The following is a 17,817-nucleotide window of genomic DNA, read 5'->3' on the forward strand; positions in this document are numbered from 1 at the left end:
AAATGATTAGGCCCAGAAGAGAATAACAGAAGTATCGATCATATGAAATGATCTGAGGGAAATTTGAATGATTCCAAATAAATTTAATGTTTTAATTAAATTTTGAATTTGGCACAATTAATAATTGTGAACTAGTATTTCCCTTTCTAGTAAAATGCAAATAAGTGGTAAGAAGTGAGAAATTAGAGAAATAAGAAAGAGAAAGACCAACAAGTCTATTAGTTGAGAGGTGTTTAAAGGGTTAAACCACTTTAGCTTTCCAAACACACACACTGTATTAAACCACCGGAGGTTAATGCTAACTGCTAACCTTTGAGGCTAATCTTTAGCATAGACTTGTACCAGGTAAACAACCGTTTCGTTAGCTTAGCAACAGCATGAGTTTGTTTACATCAGCATTGATGTGCTGCGCGTGTGCAGTACAAAGTGGCTCCGGAAGTAGGTTAAGACTTCCGTGTCACGATCGATCGTAACTGTGGAAACCAAAACAAACGTTGCATTGCCAGTACAGTTAAGCATGTTACATGAAATGTCAGCGCATTTCCACACTGTACAAATACTCAACACCGCTTTTAGTTGTTCTGCGATGTGGCGCTTAAACTCTCAGTTCGTTCAGAGTTAAACTTATTAAAATAGCAGCTTGGTGCTGCAGGGAAACAGTGCTGTATTAGAAGCCGTGCCAGTTTCTCTGGACACATAAACACAACAGGTTTTCTTCGCTGTTGGTTCAAAGTTAAACTTTACTTGATAAAGCTTTTAAAAACTCCCATTAAAATCTCCCGGACACACGCAGTGTGGAGCGAGATTAACTTCACTTAGTGAACAGTTACACAAACAGACAAGCGTTATTGTCTAATGTTTAACTGAGGGAGTCATAGATGATTTAACAATGGAACACGCACTGCTAATCAAACTATGAATAATAATGGCTCTGATAAATAGGATTGAGGGACACGCTCAAAACTATTCTTTATACACTGATTTATTTCCCGTTTAAATCACTGCAGTTTAGCTTCGTTCTGCTAACAGACTGAGATTCAGGAGAATAGCTACTGACTGACCTGGAACCCGCAGGACATCAGTTCAACTATAAAAAAAAAGGCATTACAGAAAGAGAGGAACACGCTCAATTTCGACCTTATTGTACGATCTCAGATGTTAACTTTAAGTTCACTTACTGCAGTTTGAGAAGCTCTTTTGCTGACTTCATTCAAGCGGGGCGCGCGCAGCTGACGTCACTCACGCGCACGCGCGCACACACACACAAGTCTCGTCTCTCGTCCGCGGCAATAGGAAAAGATTAAATACTTGGTTTATGCTCACAATTTAGATTAATCTGCCCGCATTCTCCACCAATATGTAAGGTTATTACATATAATATTAACCTCCACCAATAAAAAATGTAGGGGTTTTATTACATTAATATAGTTTAATTTAGCTCAAAGGGAATCATTTATGATTTTATAGGGATTTGAACAGAATCAGTGTTACGGCGATTCACTGAACAAAACTCTGTATGACAAACTCTGTACTGGATATTAAAATCCAAAATATAGTGAAAACACTATTAAATAGCACAGTAACGAAATCGACAGATTAAGGCATTAACTTGTGAGCAGAAAACACAAGATACTTCTCTTTTAAAATATAAATCAGATTTTATTTATATAAACCTAAGACATAAACTAATCTAACACATGAACACAAGCATTCACAGCATTCACACGTTGCAAAAGAGAGAGAGTGAGGAAAGGATGAGTTTAAGAGAATGGAAATGTGAAATCCCAAGTTCACAGCAATATGTGCTATTGCATAGACCTGAACAACCATCAATCACTTATTTAACCCTCGCTTTGAGTTTCTCAATGAGGCTAAAATTATATTAAATACACCAATTAGAACCTGTTAGAATCTGGAGGAGTGTTGCTTGCTTTGCCTGTGTAACGGGGTTGTGTCCTCGTTGCAGACAGGGGGTTCCCCGAAGTGTCTGATTGGCTGGAAGTTCAGTAGTCTTTGAAGTGATGTCTCTTGGGCGTTGTCTGAGGATGCGGAGTTCTTTCTGGTTGAAGTTTGAAGCGGGTCGGAGCTGGACTTACAAACTTACATTAACACACGAAACTCCACGGAAAGAAAAGAAACTAAAGTAAAATAATACAAATAAAATGATGTAACGAGACTAAGTTGTTTTCTTTCTCATTATGGCACGTGGGCCAGGGCACGCTCAAAGAGCAGCACGCACGCGGTGAGAGGGACAAGGGTACGAGAGTCGGAGAGTCAGAGAGAGCAAAAAGTAAGAGAGTGTATTTTACGATGTCCTGAGGTTTTAAACTCAGCTTCTGGACCCATCCCATCTGGATGTCTTGACCAATCAGAAACTGTCCTTGCTTAGCTAGGGTGTGTTCTTTACATCATAAATCAGCTTGTTATCAGTCACATGGTCCGAATTTTACAGGCTTTGGCAAAGTATACCTTTTTGAACATGATTTCATAATAAGACTATGATGCATTTGACAAAGAATTGATTGGAAGAAACATTTACAGCATGAATTTTCGAGCTCATACATACTAAATATGCAATATTTATCTATAAGGCTCGAGCTATTCAATAATGATTAAAAAGACATACATATTATTTGATTAAAACATGATATGTGGGTACAACATAAAAATGTCCTTTTAGGATGATTTTATGTGCATATGGAGAAGAAAGTTTTGTATAGTTCTAAGGAGAACGAATGCATGTTCTTTAGAGAAGGAATGTTGGTTTGGACGGTCTTTTATGTGTGGAGACACGCCCGAAAGAGTCTGTAGCTAATGATTTTCTATCACAGGTTTACGTGTGAGCATCAGTCTTGATTACTTGCAACAAATTTGACAGTCTCCTTCTTGAATTGGAATTATCAATAAGTGTTTCTTTTTCCTCAGTGTTGCAAGTTGTTTGGTGACAGAGGCTTGCTAGTTGGGATTTGCTTGCTCCAAACTAGATTTATGACATCCTGTTCCTTAAGGCCTCTCTGCATTCCAGCTCCTCAGGTTTCAATGTTCTGATGCATCTTAAAATGGTCTGATTCAGTCTCTGATATCCTACAATAGCCAGTTTTTCCTCTGTGATTACTACAAAGTCGGTAAGTGTATGATGCCCAGTGTTTTCAAAAAGTCATGTAGTGTATTCCAACCTTTACCTCCTTGTCTGTCTCGGTGTATTTTGGCAAGTCTTCAACTTCTGTAAGCAAATCTGATTTTCTTTGTTCTTGTATGTCAACCGTGTCCCCATACTGGTTAAACGCCATGTGGCTCCGCCGCGACAGTAGCCACGTTCCAATGTTTTGAGCAGTGTTCTGCTGGGAAACATTGGATTGCATTCATATGGATGTTACTTTGACATACCACTATCGTACCCTGCCACATTGCAAAAATGGTTCAGGAATGGTTTGAGGAACAATTCCAGCTGTTGCATTGCCCCCAAATTCCCCTGATCTCAATCTGATTGAGCATCTATTGGATGTGCTGACCTAAATGCATCAGAGCTGGTTTGGCAGCACAATATGCAGTTGTAATCAAAATGATTCAATCCTCATTGCAAATCAGGTTTATTGTCACAATTTTCAGACTTTCAAATGTTTGTAATGAACAAATCAAACTAAAGCAATTGAAATGGCTCAACACAATGAATGCTTTTTCTCAAAATTAAACAGAAAATGCAACTTTTAAAGGCTTCTACAGTCTCAAAATTATTCATCCCTCTGAGCGGAATCCCTCACAACTGCACACCATTATATGCAAAACCGGTCTTGTCACAAGCACATTAGTTGCACCAGGTGTGCTTGAGCTAGAAAATGAAATACCTGAACTGGCTAGGGATTTGTACAAAAACATAGCAAAGGTACTGAATGTTCCTATAGAAACAGTTGGAAGCATAGTTTGCAAGTTCAAAGTTAAAGGAACAGTGGTTACACTACCTGGACAGGGCAGAAAAGGAAGCTATCAGTGACTGCAGGTTGAGGAAAAACCCTTGAATGACTGCAAAAGACCTGCAGCAAGACTTTGAGGCAACAAGCAGTTTCATTTTGGACAATAAGGTGCATACTAAACTCAGGTTTGTCAGAACTCCAAAACATACACCACTACTGACCCCAAAGCACAAGAAAAGTTGGCTCCACTATGCTTAAAATCATATAAATAAGCCACAGAGGTTTTGGGATTCTGTTCTGTGGAGCGATAGAATAAAACTGGAACTTTTCGGGCCTATGGATCAGCAGTATATCTGAAGGAAGAAGAGTATATGCTGAAAACATCACTACACTTAAGCACGGTGGTGGCTCAGTGATGCTCTGGGGCTGCCTTGCATCATTTGGCACTAAAAACCTGCAGTGTGTGGAAGCAAGATGGATTCTTTAGAGTATCGGGAAATCCTAGGAGAAAACTTAATGTCGTCTGTGAGGAAGCTGAAACTTGAGCAACACTGGACTTTCTAACAGGAAAATGATCCCAATCATACTTCAGATTTCACCAAGACCTGGTTCACCAAGAAGTCCTGAAAGATTCTCCAGTGGCCTTCACACTCAGCTGACTTGAACCCCATAGGAAATCTCTGGTGGGATTTGACGAAGGTGGTTGAAGCATGCCAAACCAAAAATATTACTGATCTAGAGGTCTTGGCTCAAGAAGAATGTGCTAAGATTCCTCAGCAATGCTGCCAGAAGCTGGTGTCTGGCTATGCATCTGATTTGCTGCATAACAGCAAAAGGGTTCCCTGCTAAGACTAAAGATGCTTCCCATGAAGGGGTTCAATAATTTTAAGAGTGCAGAAGTCATTAAAAGTTAAATTTTCTGTTGAATTTGGGGAAACCACTTGAAGCATTCGTTGTGTTGAGCTGTACACACACATATATATATATATATATATATATTAGTGCTGTCAAACGATTAATTGAGATTAATCTCATCCAAAATAAGTTTGTTTACTGTAGCGGGCTGAAGGATCACACGACAGGCGAAAGTGCAATAAATGCCCCGGAGGGTGTATTTATTGTGCTCAAACAGAAAAGGTGCAGGTGCTAACAACTCCCGTGTCCGTGGGGCGTGCAGAGTGTCGCGTTCCTCCTCGTGCTGCTGTGCTCGGTGCTTCGGGAGACAGTGCGGGAGGTGTCGGGCTGATCGGTCACTCTGAGCTCTCTGCGGGACAGAAGATAGGTTTGTTAGTTTCCTTGCGTCGGGAGACATTGCTCACCCATGTGTGCATCCACACGGCTTTTGTAGCCGTGTGTGAAGTCCTCTCAGCTGGGACCGATCAGCCCGTGGTGATTGGGAGCAGGTGTTTCTCCTCTGTTGCCAGGGCGACGCTGATAGGTGCTCAGGCCACGCCCCCCCCCCCCCCCAAGCGACGTCCTGGTCCTGCGAACAAGGGGAGAGATGGGGATTGAGGGAGGGGGAACCTTTGACAGACCTGCGAAAGCTGGCCACATCCGCGAGAGTCCGTCGGCATTGGCATTGGCGGTCCCGGCCCGATGACGTACGTCAAAGTGGAAGTCCTGGAGCGCCAGGAACCAGCGAGTTACCCGCGCGTTGGTGTCTTTGGCCCGGGCCATCCACTGCAGCGAGGCATGGTCAGTGACCAGGGTAAACTTTCTGCCGAGGAGGTAATACCTGAGCTCCAGGACTGCCCACTTGACGGCCAACGCTTCCTTCTCTACTGTGGCGTAGCGTTGTTCCGTGGGGGACAGCTTTCGGCTGATGAACATCACCGGGTGTTCCTCACCGTTCTGTACCTGGGAGAGAACGGCTCCCAACCCGGTGTTGGAGGCATCCGTCTGTAACAAGAAGGGGCGGTTAAAGTCGGGTGCACACAACACCGGTTCCGAGGTGAGCGCTGCCTTTATCAGCCGGAAGGCTTCTTCCTCGGCGGGTCCCCAGGGTACCTTCTCCGGCCGCCCCTTCTTGGTCAGGTCTGTCAAAGGGGTTGCTAAGGAGGAGAAGTTAGGAATAAAGCAGCGATAGTAGCCCGCCAAACCCAAAAATGCTCGTACCTGAGTTTTTGAGGTAGGCCGGGGGCCGAGAGAATCGCTGCCACTTTCGTTTCCTGGGGTCTGATCAGGCCACGACCCACCTGATACCCGAGGTACTTAACTTCAGGCAGAGCGAGATGACATTTTTTTGGGTTGGCGGTGAGCCCAGCCCGTCGCAGCTCCAACAGCACCCTCCGTAACCGCTCAAGATGGTCGTTCCAGGTCTCCGAGTGCACCACGATGTCGTCCAGATAGGCCGCCGCGTACTCCTGGTGTGGTCGCAGCAGGATGTCCATCATTCGCTGGAACGTCGCAGGCGCCCCGTGCAGCCCGAAGGGGAGAACCCGGTATTGCCAGTGCCCGGAGGGGGTGGAGAAGGCAGTCTTCGGCTTGGCCTGGGACAAAAGGGGTACTTGCCAATACCCTTTTGTGAGGTCCAACGTGGAGATGAACCGGGCCCTCCCCAGACGGTCCAGGAGCTCGTCGACCCGAGGCATGGGGTAGCCGTCAAACTCGGAGACCTCGTTGAGCCGGCGGAAGTCGTTACAAAACCGGAGGGTGCCATCCGGCTTCGGGACCATCACGATGGGGCTGGACCAAGGGCTGCGAGAGGGCTCAATTACTCCTAACCTCAACATCTCCTGTATTTCCTCCTCGATGGCGTGCCACCGAGCCTCAGGGATTCGGTAGGGGCGCTGCCTGACGACGACCCCTGGCGGTGTGTGCACGTCGTGTTCGAGAACATTGGTCCGCCCGGGCTGTGGGGAGAACACATCCAAGAACTGACCGACCAGATGTTGGAGCGCCGTCTTCTGGGCGGCCGAGAGGTGGGTGCTGATATCCACAACCACGGGACTCGTGGTCGCCAGTGCAGATAGCTGGGCCCCAGTCCCGACCCAGCGCTTGAGGAGGTTGATGTGGTAGATTTGTTCCTCTTTTCTCCTCCCGGGTTGGCGGACGCGGTAGGTGACCGGCCCCACCTGTTCCGTCACCGTGTACGGGCCTTGCCACTGGGCGAGAAATTTACAGGCTGTGGTGGGGACTAGGACCAGCACGTGGTCCCCCGGTTGGAACTCCCGTGGTTGGGCCGCCCGGTCGTAATGGCGTTTTTGCGCTTCTTGGGCCCTCCCGAGATGCTCCCTGACGAGCGGCATGACTCGGTCGATCCTCTCCCTCATGTCCCGGACGTGCTCAGTGGTGGACCGATGGGCGGCGGGCTGCTGCTCCCAGGCCTCTTTGGCAACGTCGAGCAGCCCCCGGGGCTGTCGTCCAAATAGGAGCTCGAAGGGCGTGAACCCGGTGGAGGCCTGGGGCACCTCTCGTATGCCAAAGAGGACATACGGAAGCATACGGTCCCAATCCCGACGGTCCTCAGCAGCCACGCGACGGAGCATCTGCTTCAACGTCTGGTTGAATCTTTCTACCAGTCCATCGGTCTGCGGGTGGTATACCGTGGTGTGAAGCTGCTTGATATTGAGGAGGCGGCAGAGGTCGGCCATCATCCGGGACATGAAGGGGGTGCCCTGGTCGGTCAGGATCTCTTTGGGGATGCCGACCGGGCTACACAGCAGGAAGAGCTCCTGGGCAACCGCCTTCGAGGTGGCTTTGCGAAGAGGGATGGCTTCTGGGTAGCGGGTCGCATAGTCCACGATGACGAGGATGTGTTCATGTCCCCGGGCAGACTTTGGCAGCGGCCCTACTAAATCCATTCCTATCCGCTCGAAGGGCACCTCGATTATAGGAAGCGGGATTAGCGGAGTGGGGGGAGGGGTCCGTGGCGACGTCCGCTGGCACACCGGGCACGCCTGGCAGAATCTTTTAACGTCGGCATCCAAGCCGGGCCAGTGGAATCGGTCTCTGATCCGTTGGATGGTGTTCTGCGCCCCCAGGTGGCCAGCCATCGGATGAGAGTGGGCTAACTCCATAATCGTCGCCACTTTGGAGCGAGGTACCACCAACAATTTCACTTCCTCCCCCCTCCGCTGGGCGACACAGTATAGCAGGCCATTCTGGACCACAAAGTGGGGCGTTGGGTGGGGTGGCGGATGCGCGTTTTCCCCTTCGATTACCCTCACTTGGGCCCAGCAGTGTTTGAGCCGATCGTCCCCGAGTTGCTCCTTCGCAAAGGTTCCCTCCCTCCTAGCCTGTTGGAACACATCATAGAAGAGGTTAGCGGTTTGAGGGAGGGACTCACCATCTCTGGCGCTGTCGGTTGTCACGAGGGCCGGTCGTCGTCGGGGACCTCGGCTCGGCTTCTTGCGACGGCGGTTCCCGGCTGGGCTGGCAGGCTGAGCAGCAGCGGCGAGCAGACGGTCGAACCCTGGCCAGTCTCGTCCGAGAAGAACGGGGACGGGGAGATCGTCAACGACGCCGACTTCGACTGGCCAGGTGCCGCTGTGATGGTGACTTGTCTGGCTGGCACACGACGGGTTTCGCCGTGAACGCAGGTGATGGGGATGTGCGCTTTGGCCCTCGTCGGCGGTGGCAACACCGTGGGGCGGATCAGGCTGATGGCACTGCCGGAATCCAGGAGGGCCTGGTAGTGACGGCCGTTTATTTTTACCCTGGCGTGCGGTCCCTCTGGGGGTGGCCTTCGATGTACCGTACAACCTGCCAGCCAGGCCCGGTCCGGGGAGCGCGGTGAATCTGTGGGCATTGGCTCATCCTGGACGCCGGGAACCGCTGGCCTGCCAACTGCGCGCTGGGTGCCCTCCGGCGTGCGTCGCTCCGGGAACACCCTCCGGGGAAAAGGCGGTGCTCGCTCCCCAGCCTCCCGGCGTTGCGTTGCTTCCGCCAGCTCGATGGCCTCCACTAATTCCCAGATGGTTTGCGGGTTCCGCATACCCGCCGCCTGCCGAAGAGGACGGGGAAGTGCTCGAAGGAACCGGTCCACCACGACTCGTTCGGCGACCTGGGCGGCGCTGGGTTCCCCAGTCAATAGCCAGTGTTGGGAGAGACGCGATAGTTCGGCAGCTTGGGCACGGGCTGGCAACCGGCTGTTGTACTCCCATGTGTGAAACAGCTGGGCGGCCGAAATGGGGGAGAGGCCGACGCGGGCCAGGATTTCCTTCCGCAACTCATCGTATGACTCCATTAGGGAGGTGGGAAGTGAGAAATACGCCTGCTGCGGTTCTCCGGTGAGAAGCGGTGCCAGTACCCGTGCCCATTCTTCCCGCGGCCACGCCTCCCGCGTCGCGATGGCCTCGAACATCTTCAGATAGTTCTCGATGTCATCGTGTGCCGTCATCTTCGGCAAAAGTTGGGTGGCTTGTACGCGGGGGTGGGGCAGCGGAACCCGCTGGGCAGTGGAAAGGCGGAGGGCAGCGATCTCTCTCTCTCCGTCTCTCCCTGGCGAGCAGCCATGTGCTCCACTATTTGCTGCTGTCGAATGCTTACTTCTGTTAGATGCTTTAACAGTTCCTCCATGGCTGGGGAGCGGCGGCCGCCGATACCTGTCTGAAACAGAGTGAAGAGCAAGAGGGGGAAAAACCAAAAAAAAATTACTTGGGGCTGTTATGAAAGTCGGCGATCCTTCAGCAATCTGCTCGCATTCTCCACCAGTGTAGCGGGCTGAAGGATCACACGACAGGCGAAAGTGCAATAAATGCCCCGGAGGGTGTATTTATTGTGCTCAAACAGAAAAGGTGCAGGTGCTAACAACTCCCGTGTCCGTGGGGCGTGCAGAGTGTCGCGTTCCTCCTCGTGCTGCTGTGCTCGGTGCTTCGGGAGACAGTGCGGGAGGTGTCGGGCTGATCGGTCACTCTGAGCTCTCTGCGGGACAGAAGATAGGTTTGTTAGTTTCCTTGCGTCGGGAGACATTGCTCACCCATGTGTGCATCCACACGGCTTTTGTAGCCGTCTGTGAAGTCCTCTCAGCTGGGACCGATCAGCCCGTGGTGATTGGGAGCAGGTGTTTCTCCTCTGTTGCCAGGGCGACGCTGATAGGTGCTCGGGCCACGCCTCACATTACATAATGTGTTACATAATGTGTATATATAAATACACACACACACACAGCATGTATTTTGAAAATATTTACATGTGTATATTTATTTTCATAATTTGAATGTATTTAATATATAAACATTACGTATGTGTATGTATAGCATTGCGGCTTCAAGTCATGACCAAACATAGCTTTGTTTGGATGATGATGATGCTGCCCCTAAAAACCACCGTGTGTGTGTGTCTGTGTGTTTCTGAAAGAGAAACTGTAACCCTCTTTCTCTATTGAGCACTACACTATAGCAAAGGAGGTTGCTGGTGTGCGTGCGTGCGTGTGTATGTGTGTGGTTCCCAAACCGAGAGAAGAGAGCTTTTGTACATGCTGAGAAAAAAGTTGACATTTGAGAATCAGAAGAGGGAGAGTCTGGCAGAAAAAAAGAAGCCTTTGTGCCCCTGGCATTGGTGCTCTCTGAAAAAACACACACATTGTGAAACAGGAAGTGTGAATATGGAAGGGTGATGGTCAACATTATAGTTTATTCTGTTCTGTAAATAAGCACTAAAGATAAGAGGGGTCTTGTCCTTTTGAAATGTCTCAGAAAATGAAAATTCTGCCATTCCCCTTCATATTGTGGAAAGCCATGATGTTTTTTCTGTAAAACACAAAAGGAAAATCTTATTTGCATTACCATTCAAAAATGGCACGGCAAAGCGCCACACCACAGGTTTTACATGTTTGAAAGAAAGCACCATTGGTTCTTGCATATCTAATGCTTTTTTATGTGACTGATTTGAGCTGAAATTAAATATGAATTTATTTATATAAATACATTTTATTTATATGATGACATTTTATAAGAAAATGAATTATACTATTTATCTGAAAATATTGACTTAAATGTGCACTATTTTGTGTGTGTGTGTTTTTTTTTCTTCTAATTTCACTAAACGTACATGGAAACATATGGGTCTTGACTGCAAACATTCTTCAAATATCCCCTTTTGTGTTGTGATACAAATATCTCCTATTGTGTTGTGACAGAAATAATAACTGCGCATGGGTTTGACGCAATGAGTGAGTAAATATCTACTTCGAAACCATACTGGAGGCTTTTCAAGAAATTCACACTACTACAGTTTAAAAGTGGAACAAGTAAGAACGGGCATGTAATCTCCATGACTTCATCTGCTAAAAAGAGCTTTGTAACTATAGCTTTTGTGTGTTTTGGGCTCAGTTGTACATCCTGAGTCGCACCTTAACCAAAAGCATTGTGTTGCCCTACCTGTATATGAATAAAACAAGATGTTCAGTCAAAAGTTAAGTGGAAAACATCATATGATGGCAAGCTTAGACGAGCAAACTATGTCCTTACTCATGTCCAGTGAATGTAACTTTGTGATGCTTTTGATGCAACCTGTTGTTTTAGAGGGATGATTCTTATCTGACTTCCAGCATGCTCTCAGGCCATGGATAGAAAATGTAAAATCACTGTTTTGTGGCGTCAAGAGACTGGAAATGAGCAGACTGGTTTTAATACTTTATTGGGTAGGGTAAAGTCAGGTAAGCTGTATCATTTTGTTTTAAATTGTCCTCTAGACAAGTAGACATGACATGGTTTAAATACACGGAAAACAAAATTCTAAATGCAAAATTAAAAGGTCATTATTAGTAGTATTAAATATTGAATTGTTAGAACTTATGGCTGCCAATTTTTGAAAGTGTATCTCATTTAGAAAGCAGCCATAATCTGTAACCTTTTTTTGTTAATAATTGACTACAAAAAAGATTTATTGTGTTGTCGCACTGACCTTCGTACCCTATAAAACCATGCTTAAACATGATATTTAAGGGTATAAATTGTAGTTCAGCTGTAGATTCTGTTTGTTCTGTTCAATATTAATGCTGGGAGGTGAGAAAACAGATGATATGAGAGAAACTGAGCTCACGGGTCAGGTGAATTATTCACTCAGTCTCTCTGTGTGTCCTGTCAGAGGATCTGTCTTCACGTTAAGTTTGTGACTGGGTTATTTTATTATCATTGATTAAAAAGAGCTTTGTAACAATAGCTTTGGGATGTTTTTTAAGCTCAGTTATGTCCTGAGTCACACCTTAACCAGCAACAAAAAATCATTTTTTTTGTTTATTTTGAATTAGATTTTTTTATATATTTGCTGTTTTGATTTTAGAAGTTTTAGTAACTTTGTTGTGCTTTGTCATTTTTATTAGCTTTTTTTTGTTTTGTAATATTTTAAATGTCTATATGGTTTTAATAAATTTTAATTTTTAAAACTTTATAAGTAATTAAAGTAGTTTTTTATGGTTTTAGTTACTGGTTCATGCCCAACTCGTTTCAATGTCTGTTTTTTCCTCCCTTTTTTTTTTTTTTTTTTTTTTTTTGGAATGTAACCGTTGCAGCAGTAAAACCGCTTCCTTGATTCTTCTTATCTCCACAAGATTTAGTTTTGTTTTGTTACTAATCAACAATCTTCAGAATATCTTTGTGTTCAACAGAAGAAAGAAACTCAAAGGTTTGGAACATATTAAAGGTGAGCAAATGACGACAGTATTTTCATTTTTGGATGAACTCTTTAAGTAAAAATTGTTGATAGACACAATTAACATGTCATAGATATAAGAAAGCTTGCAAATGTTGCACTGAGAACACTTTGGATTGACCCATTGCTTGGTGTGTGTTTTATTGCGACTGTCAGTTCAAGTCAGATCTTTGCTCCAGGTTGTTAGTAAGGCCATAAAGTAAGAAAATATAAGATGGAGGGCTCAACAATAAGTGCTTGTTTTACTGGCCTGGTCCGTTTGTTTTCTTTTTTACTTGCTCTGTACTTTTTGTTTGCTGATCCCACCATGAAACAAATTTTACTGTAACGTAAAGATTACCACAGAGTTTTGAATAATATGCTGTTTTGTGTTAATGTTTGATATTTAACATGTCTATCAAAATTCACCATTCCAGTCTGCTCAATGCAAATCAAACTGGAAGCTAATCAGATAAATTCTCTGGATTTGCATATTTTGCGTACACAATGTAATGTGCTGTTCACACAGAACTTGAGTCAGTTTGCTAGTCTTTCCCATGGTCGTTAATGTTTCAAAACACTGCTCATCTATTCGTGGATGAGACAAAAACTCCCCAGTGAGAGAGAAGAATATGATCGCCAAGTGTCATTGCGTTAGCTTGCCGCTGTTGTTTCGAACTGAGAGGACACTACGACAGCCAGATGATTTTGAGTGACACGCTTATTCTGTACATTAACAGCGGTTTCTTTGTGTTACAGGATGAGAATAAGAAGGCATAAAGTCTTGTTGTGCTTACTGGGGATTTGTGTCATTTCCTTCCTTCATTACTACAAAGCCCTGCACAATATTTCGCTGCTGCAGGAGCTCTCCGCTTCCTCCACCCATCTAAAATCTCTGAAGATGTTCAGTGATATCTTCTGGAATTTTCCGGCTGCTGACTTCCACCCCCAGCAAGACTTTCACAAACACAGCCACCTGAAGGTAGAGCCAATGAGGGTCAAAAGAGAACGTCTAGAGGTCTAAGGGTTTCAGTCTGAGCTTTTAGCCAGTTACATGACCTGACCAGGCCAGGTTTTTATTCGTAACTTGGGGTGTGTGTTGAGTTTTAAATGTAACATGTTTTACACAGAAGCCAAGCTATTTTGTTTTAGACATTAAAATTTGACTATACCGGTTGGGTCACCATAGTCTCGTTTACAGATATCAGCTTATGTACTAGAGCAAAACAGAGCTATGCACCTTGGGCAGAATCTGAAATCTGTAAACAAGACCATGTAACCCAACCGGTATGATTTTTTATTTATTTTTTTTTAAATGGGTAGCACTTTAAAATAAGGTTCATTAGTTAACGACATTAGTTAACATGAACTAAGAATGAGCAATAATTCTACAGCATTTATTAATCTTAGTAATGCTAATTTCAGCATTTACTAATGCATTATTAAAATTACAAGCTGTGTTTAACACTAGTTAATGCACTGTGAGCTAACATGAACAATGAATGATTGTATTTTTATTAACTAACATTAATAAAGATTAATAAATGCATTGTTCATTGTTCATGTTAGTTAATACATTAACTAATGTTAACAAATGACACCTTATTGTAAAGTGTTACCAAAAAAATGCTTAATATTTTTGCACACTTACAGAATAAAGCTCACTTGGGACAGTATTAAAAGTGATAAATACAAATTAATTGAACATTGTTAGTTCAGGTCTATACATTTAAGTTGCAACATTTGAAACTTATATCACGCTTAATATTTGTTTATATTTATGTTTGTTTGAAGGGAATCGTCATATTTAAGATTTGGGTGTCCCAATAACTGACAGAACTACTAATGTCCAGGTGATATGTGAAAATTTCATTAGCCGCTGTAGGGAAATAACAAGAATAACAAGTAAATAGTAAAACTATTTGAACTACAAACCAGTGTCATACAACTTTATACAACTTTTTTTCAAAACGAGGCTCCAAAAAATTGGCTAATGTCTCCCAGTTAGCTAAGGTTACTCACATAATACGGTAAAATTACTACAACCAATGTCTGTTTATGGTTCAAAAAAATGGCGCACTCAAACCTATGTGCAAGCTAACCGCAAACAACGTGAGAACAGAACCTACAACTATTTGGTTAATACTTTAAAATTATATTAAATGTATATGCGCTTCATTTTTCAGTTCATGAAGCAGACAAAGGCTGCTCCGTATCTCACACACAGCAGGGGAGAAAATTATGAAGAAGCCCAGTTAACGTTAATAAGGGAAAGAGATTGCTGTTAGCACTAAGAAAAGCTAAAGTTGATTACATTTGGGGTTTTTTTCGAAATGAGGCTCCAAAAATGAGCTAATGTCTCCCAGTTAGCTACTAACTTAACACTATACAATTACTACAGCCAATGTCGGTTTATTGTTTAAAAAATTGGTGCGCTCAAACCAACACAAGTAAGCTAACCGCTAAAAACGTGACAACAGAACCTACAACTAACTGTACTTGGTTAATACTTTTAAATTACATCACTATCATAAAGGCATTTAATTTGACATTTCAACACTTACCGCTGATTCCGTTGGACTCTGATGAGAAAATGGAGACGAGAGAGCTCAGATGACACCTCGTGCGGAGGCGGGAAGGAATTCACAGTAGTTTCCTGTAACTGCTCCACCTACATTATTTTCACAGTAAAATTCCAGAATACGATATTATACTGTGAAAATCGCAGTAAAAGCCTGTAAAGTGATGATAATGTAATTTACTGTGTAAAACATTTCCAGGATTTCACAGCATGCAACTGTAATATTTCAATGTAGTCATTCTGTGAAAGAAATAATGTAACTGTCTATAAAGGTGTGATCCAAATGGTCCATTCCATTAGATTAACAAAGGAACAGCATTCCTCGGGAACGTCTTGTAGATTGAAGGATCTCCAACAGGAAGGTCCTAACAGTATTGTTTCTAGCCCTTGTGTCTTCAGGTATAAAATTATATCCCACAGTCAGAACTTTGGGAGAAGCTAGGATTCATACAAGGGTTAAGATTGTTTGAAGGAAGACATGCTAACATCACTATTGAAGAACTGCTACACTACCATCTTCAATAAATTCTTCTCCCCCAAAAAATTTTGGTCAAGCATACTTAATGTTTTATGTTAGAGAAATCTATTACATTGGTGAGCCACCCAAAAGACTGCTCAGCAAAAATACAGTAAAGATGATACATGGGGAAACTTTTTAGGTTAGAAGGGGTATTATGCACTGGCCTGTCTAGACAGATAGTGTCTTGACATGAAGTTAAAGTGGACTAATTGAAAGAGAACTACTGCACACTCACTTAAGCATAATACATAGCCTATGCTTAAGTGAGTGTACAGTTGTTCTTTCAATTAGATCATATTTTTTCCTTAAACTTGCACCTCTATAGGTGTGCGTTTGCTTTGCCTCACTTGTTTAATGAAGTTAAAGTGGATGATAAAGTGTCACTTGCTGTATTTACATCCAGAGATGAGAAATAGGTGGGTGAGGGAAGAGAGGATGACACTACAGAGAAAAGATGGAAGGGTGAAAGGGAGCGTAGGTTTTGCCTAAAAGTAACTGGTAGAGGATTTGGTGGCACACGGGTAGTAATATGTAGGTTAAATATAATACTTACTTACTTACTTACTTACTTTTGTCATTTAGCAGACGCTTTTGTCCAAAGCGACTTACAAATAAGAAAAAGTAACTAAAACTAAAAAGTTACAACTCTATAAATACTATACCCACATATTTAAGAAAATAAAGAAATTAAATAAAATTAACACATGCATATAACAACAACATTTCAATAATAAACATATCAATGAAAAAATTAAATAAAAAGCTACTACTATCCCTTGCCGGTGTCCCTGCCCGGTGGAGTCGCACGGTAGAGTCGATGGTCTTTACACTCTTTACTTTTTTACTTTTGTCATTTAGCAGACGCTTTTGTCCAAAGCGACTTACAAATAAGAAAAAGTAACTAAAACTAAAAAGTTACAACTCTATAAATACTATCTACCCACATATTTAAGAAAATAAAGAAATTAAATAAAATTAACACATGCATATAACAACAACATTTCAATAATAAACATATCAATGAAAAAATTAAATAAAAAGCTACTACTATCCCTTGCCGGTGTCCCTGCCCGGTGGAGTCGCACGGTAGAGTCGATGGTCTTTACACTCTTTGGTCTTCACACTAAGAGGGCTTCACACGACGACTGCCGCGACCGCTGCCGCGGTATAATAACCTTCATTATACCAATCTAACAAATGATCATTTCAATTCAGCTGGACCCACTTTCCTGTTTATCAACTACAAATGGCCAAGCAAGTGCACACACTGACAAGATACATGATACAGTACGAGACCAAACATAAAATATAATATAACATAATAAAGAAATGAGCAGAGATGTCTAGAGGTTTTACCAAATGTTGTCTGTGATACAACTGCATATGTGAACTAAGTCGAGCTGGTTGCCTGATTTGTTAGTGCTTGTGGTGGTAAGCCATTTGAGATCAAATGAAGCTAGGAGTGGAAGTAGAAGTCTGCAGTGTAAGGCTTCTCAAGATGGATTTTGAAGTCACCAAAGACTACAAGTGGACTGCCATGAGGACAGCAGCCCATACAGGTCCTCTATAAAGGATTATATATGACCAGGAAGGTGATAAATCAATACAATATGGAGTTTAACTACAAAGTAGTTGAAACTCAAAATAATTTTTAATGCGTAGGGAAGAGTGGGTTGAGTATTTCCAATTATTAGAAATGAGAAGACCAGTACCCTTCCAACCTGCTGGGGGGGGGGGGGGGGGGGGGGGGGGTGAGAGAAAGGGAAGTTGTTAGAGAGAACCATTTGCTTGTGATGTTATAAAGTCTTCTTGAAAACAATCTTTTATTGTACTGTTGAATAAAATATTTAGCTGGTGTGTGTGGTGGGCGTTCTGGCGCAATATGGCTGCCGTCGCATCATCCAGGTGGATGCTGCACAGTTGAGATTGAGATTCCCCCTTCCATGTAAAGCACTTTGAGTACCCAGAAAAGCGCTAAATGTAACGAATTCATAATTAATTAAAACATCCTTTTATTGTACTATTGAATAAAATATTAGTTAATTATCAAAGAAAAAAAAAATAGCCATAATATGGACTTTTGTAAATGCTGTGATGCTCAGATACTGTTATTTCCTTCTTACATTGATGATTTCACCATTAACTCTTCACCTGAACAATTTATTTTGCTGTATATGGTATCATTGTAATCCTTGACCATCAAAACAGGGGTAGACATTACCTTGTCTGTG

The 17,817-nt window shown here is 43.6% G+C and overlaps 1 protein-coding gene across 1 annotated transcript in view; it reads left to right on the forward strand.

Annotated features, from left to right (window-relative positions):
- Positions 1-17,817, forward strand: part of LOC306848560 (beta-1,4-mannosyl-glycoprotein 4-beta-N-acetylglucosaminyltransferase-like) — a 39,534-nt gene that overhangs the window by 18,037 nt on the left and 3,680 nt on the right. The window contains exon 2 of the mRNA XM_079383193.1: positions 13,245-13,467. Within this exon, the coding sequence (XP_079239319.1) occupies positions 13,246-13,467 (222 nt within the window). The 5' untranslated portion in view covers position 13,245. The remainder of the gene's footprint in view (positions 1-13,244; positions 13,468-17,817) is intronic.

Source organism: Barbus barbus (assembly GCF_936440315.1).
Source record: "Barbus barbus genome assembly, chromosome: 3".
Taxonomy (NCBI): domain Eukaryota; kingdom Metazoa; phylum Chordata; class Actinopteri; order Cypriniformes; family Cyprinidae; genus Barbus; species Barbus barbus.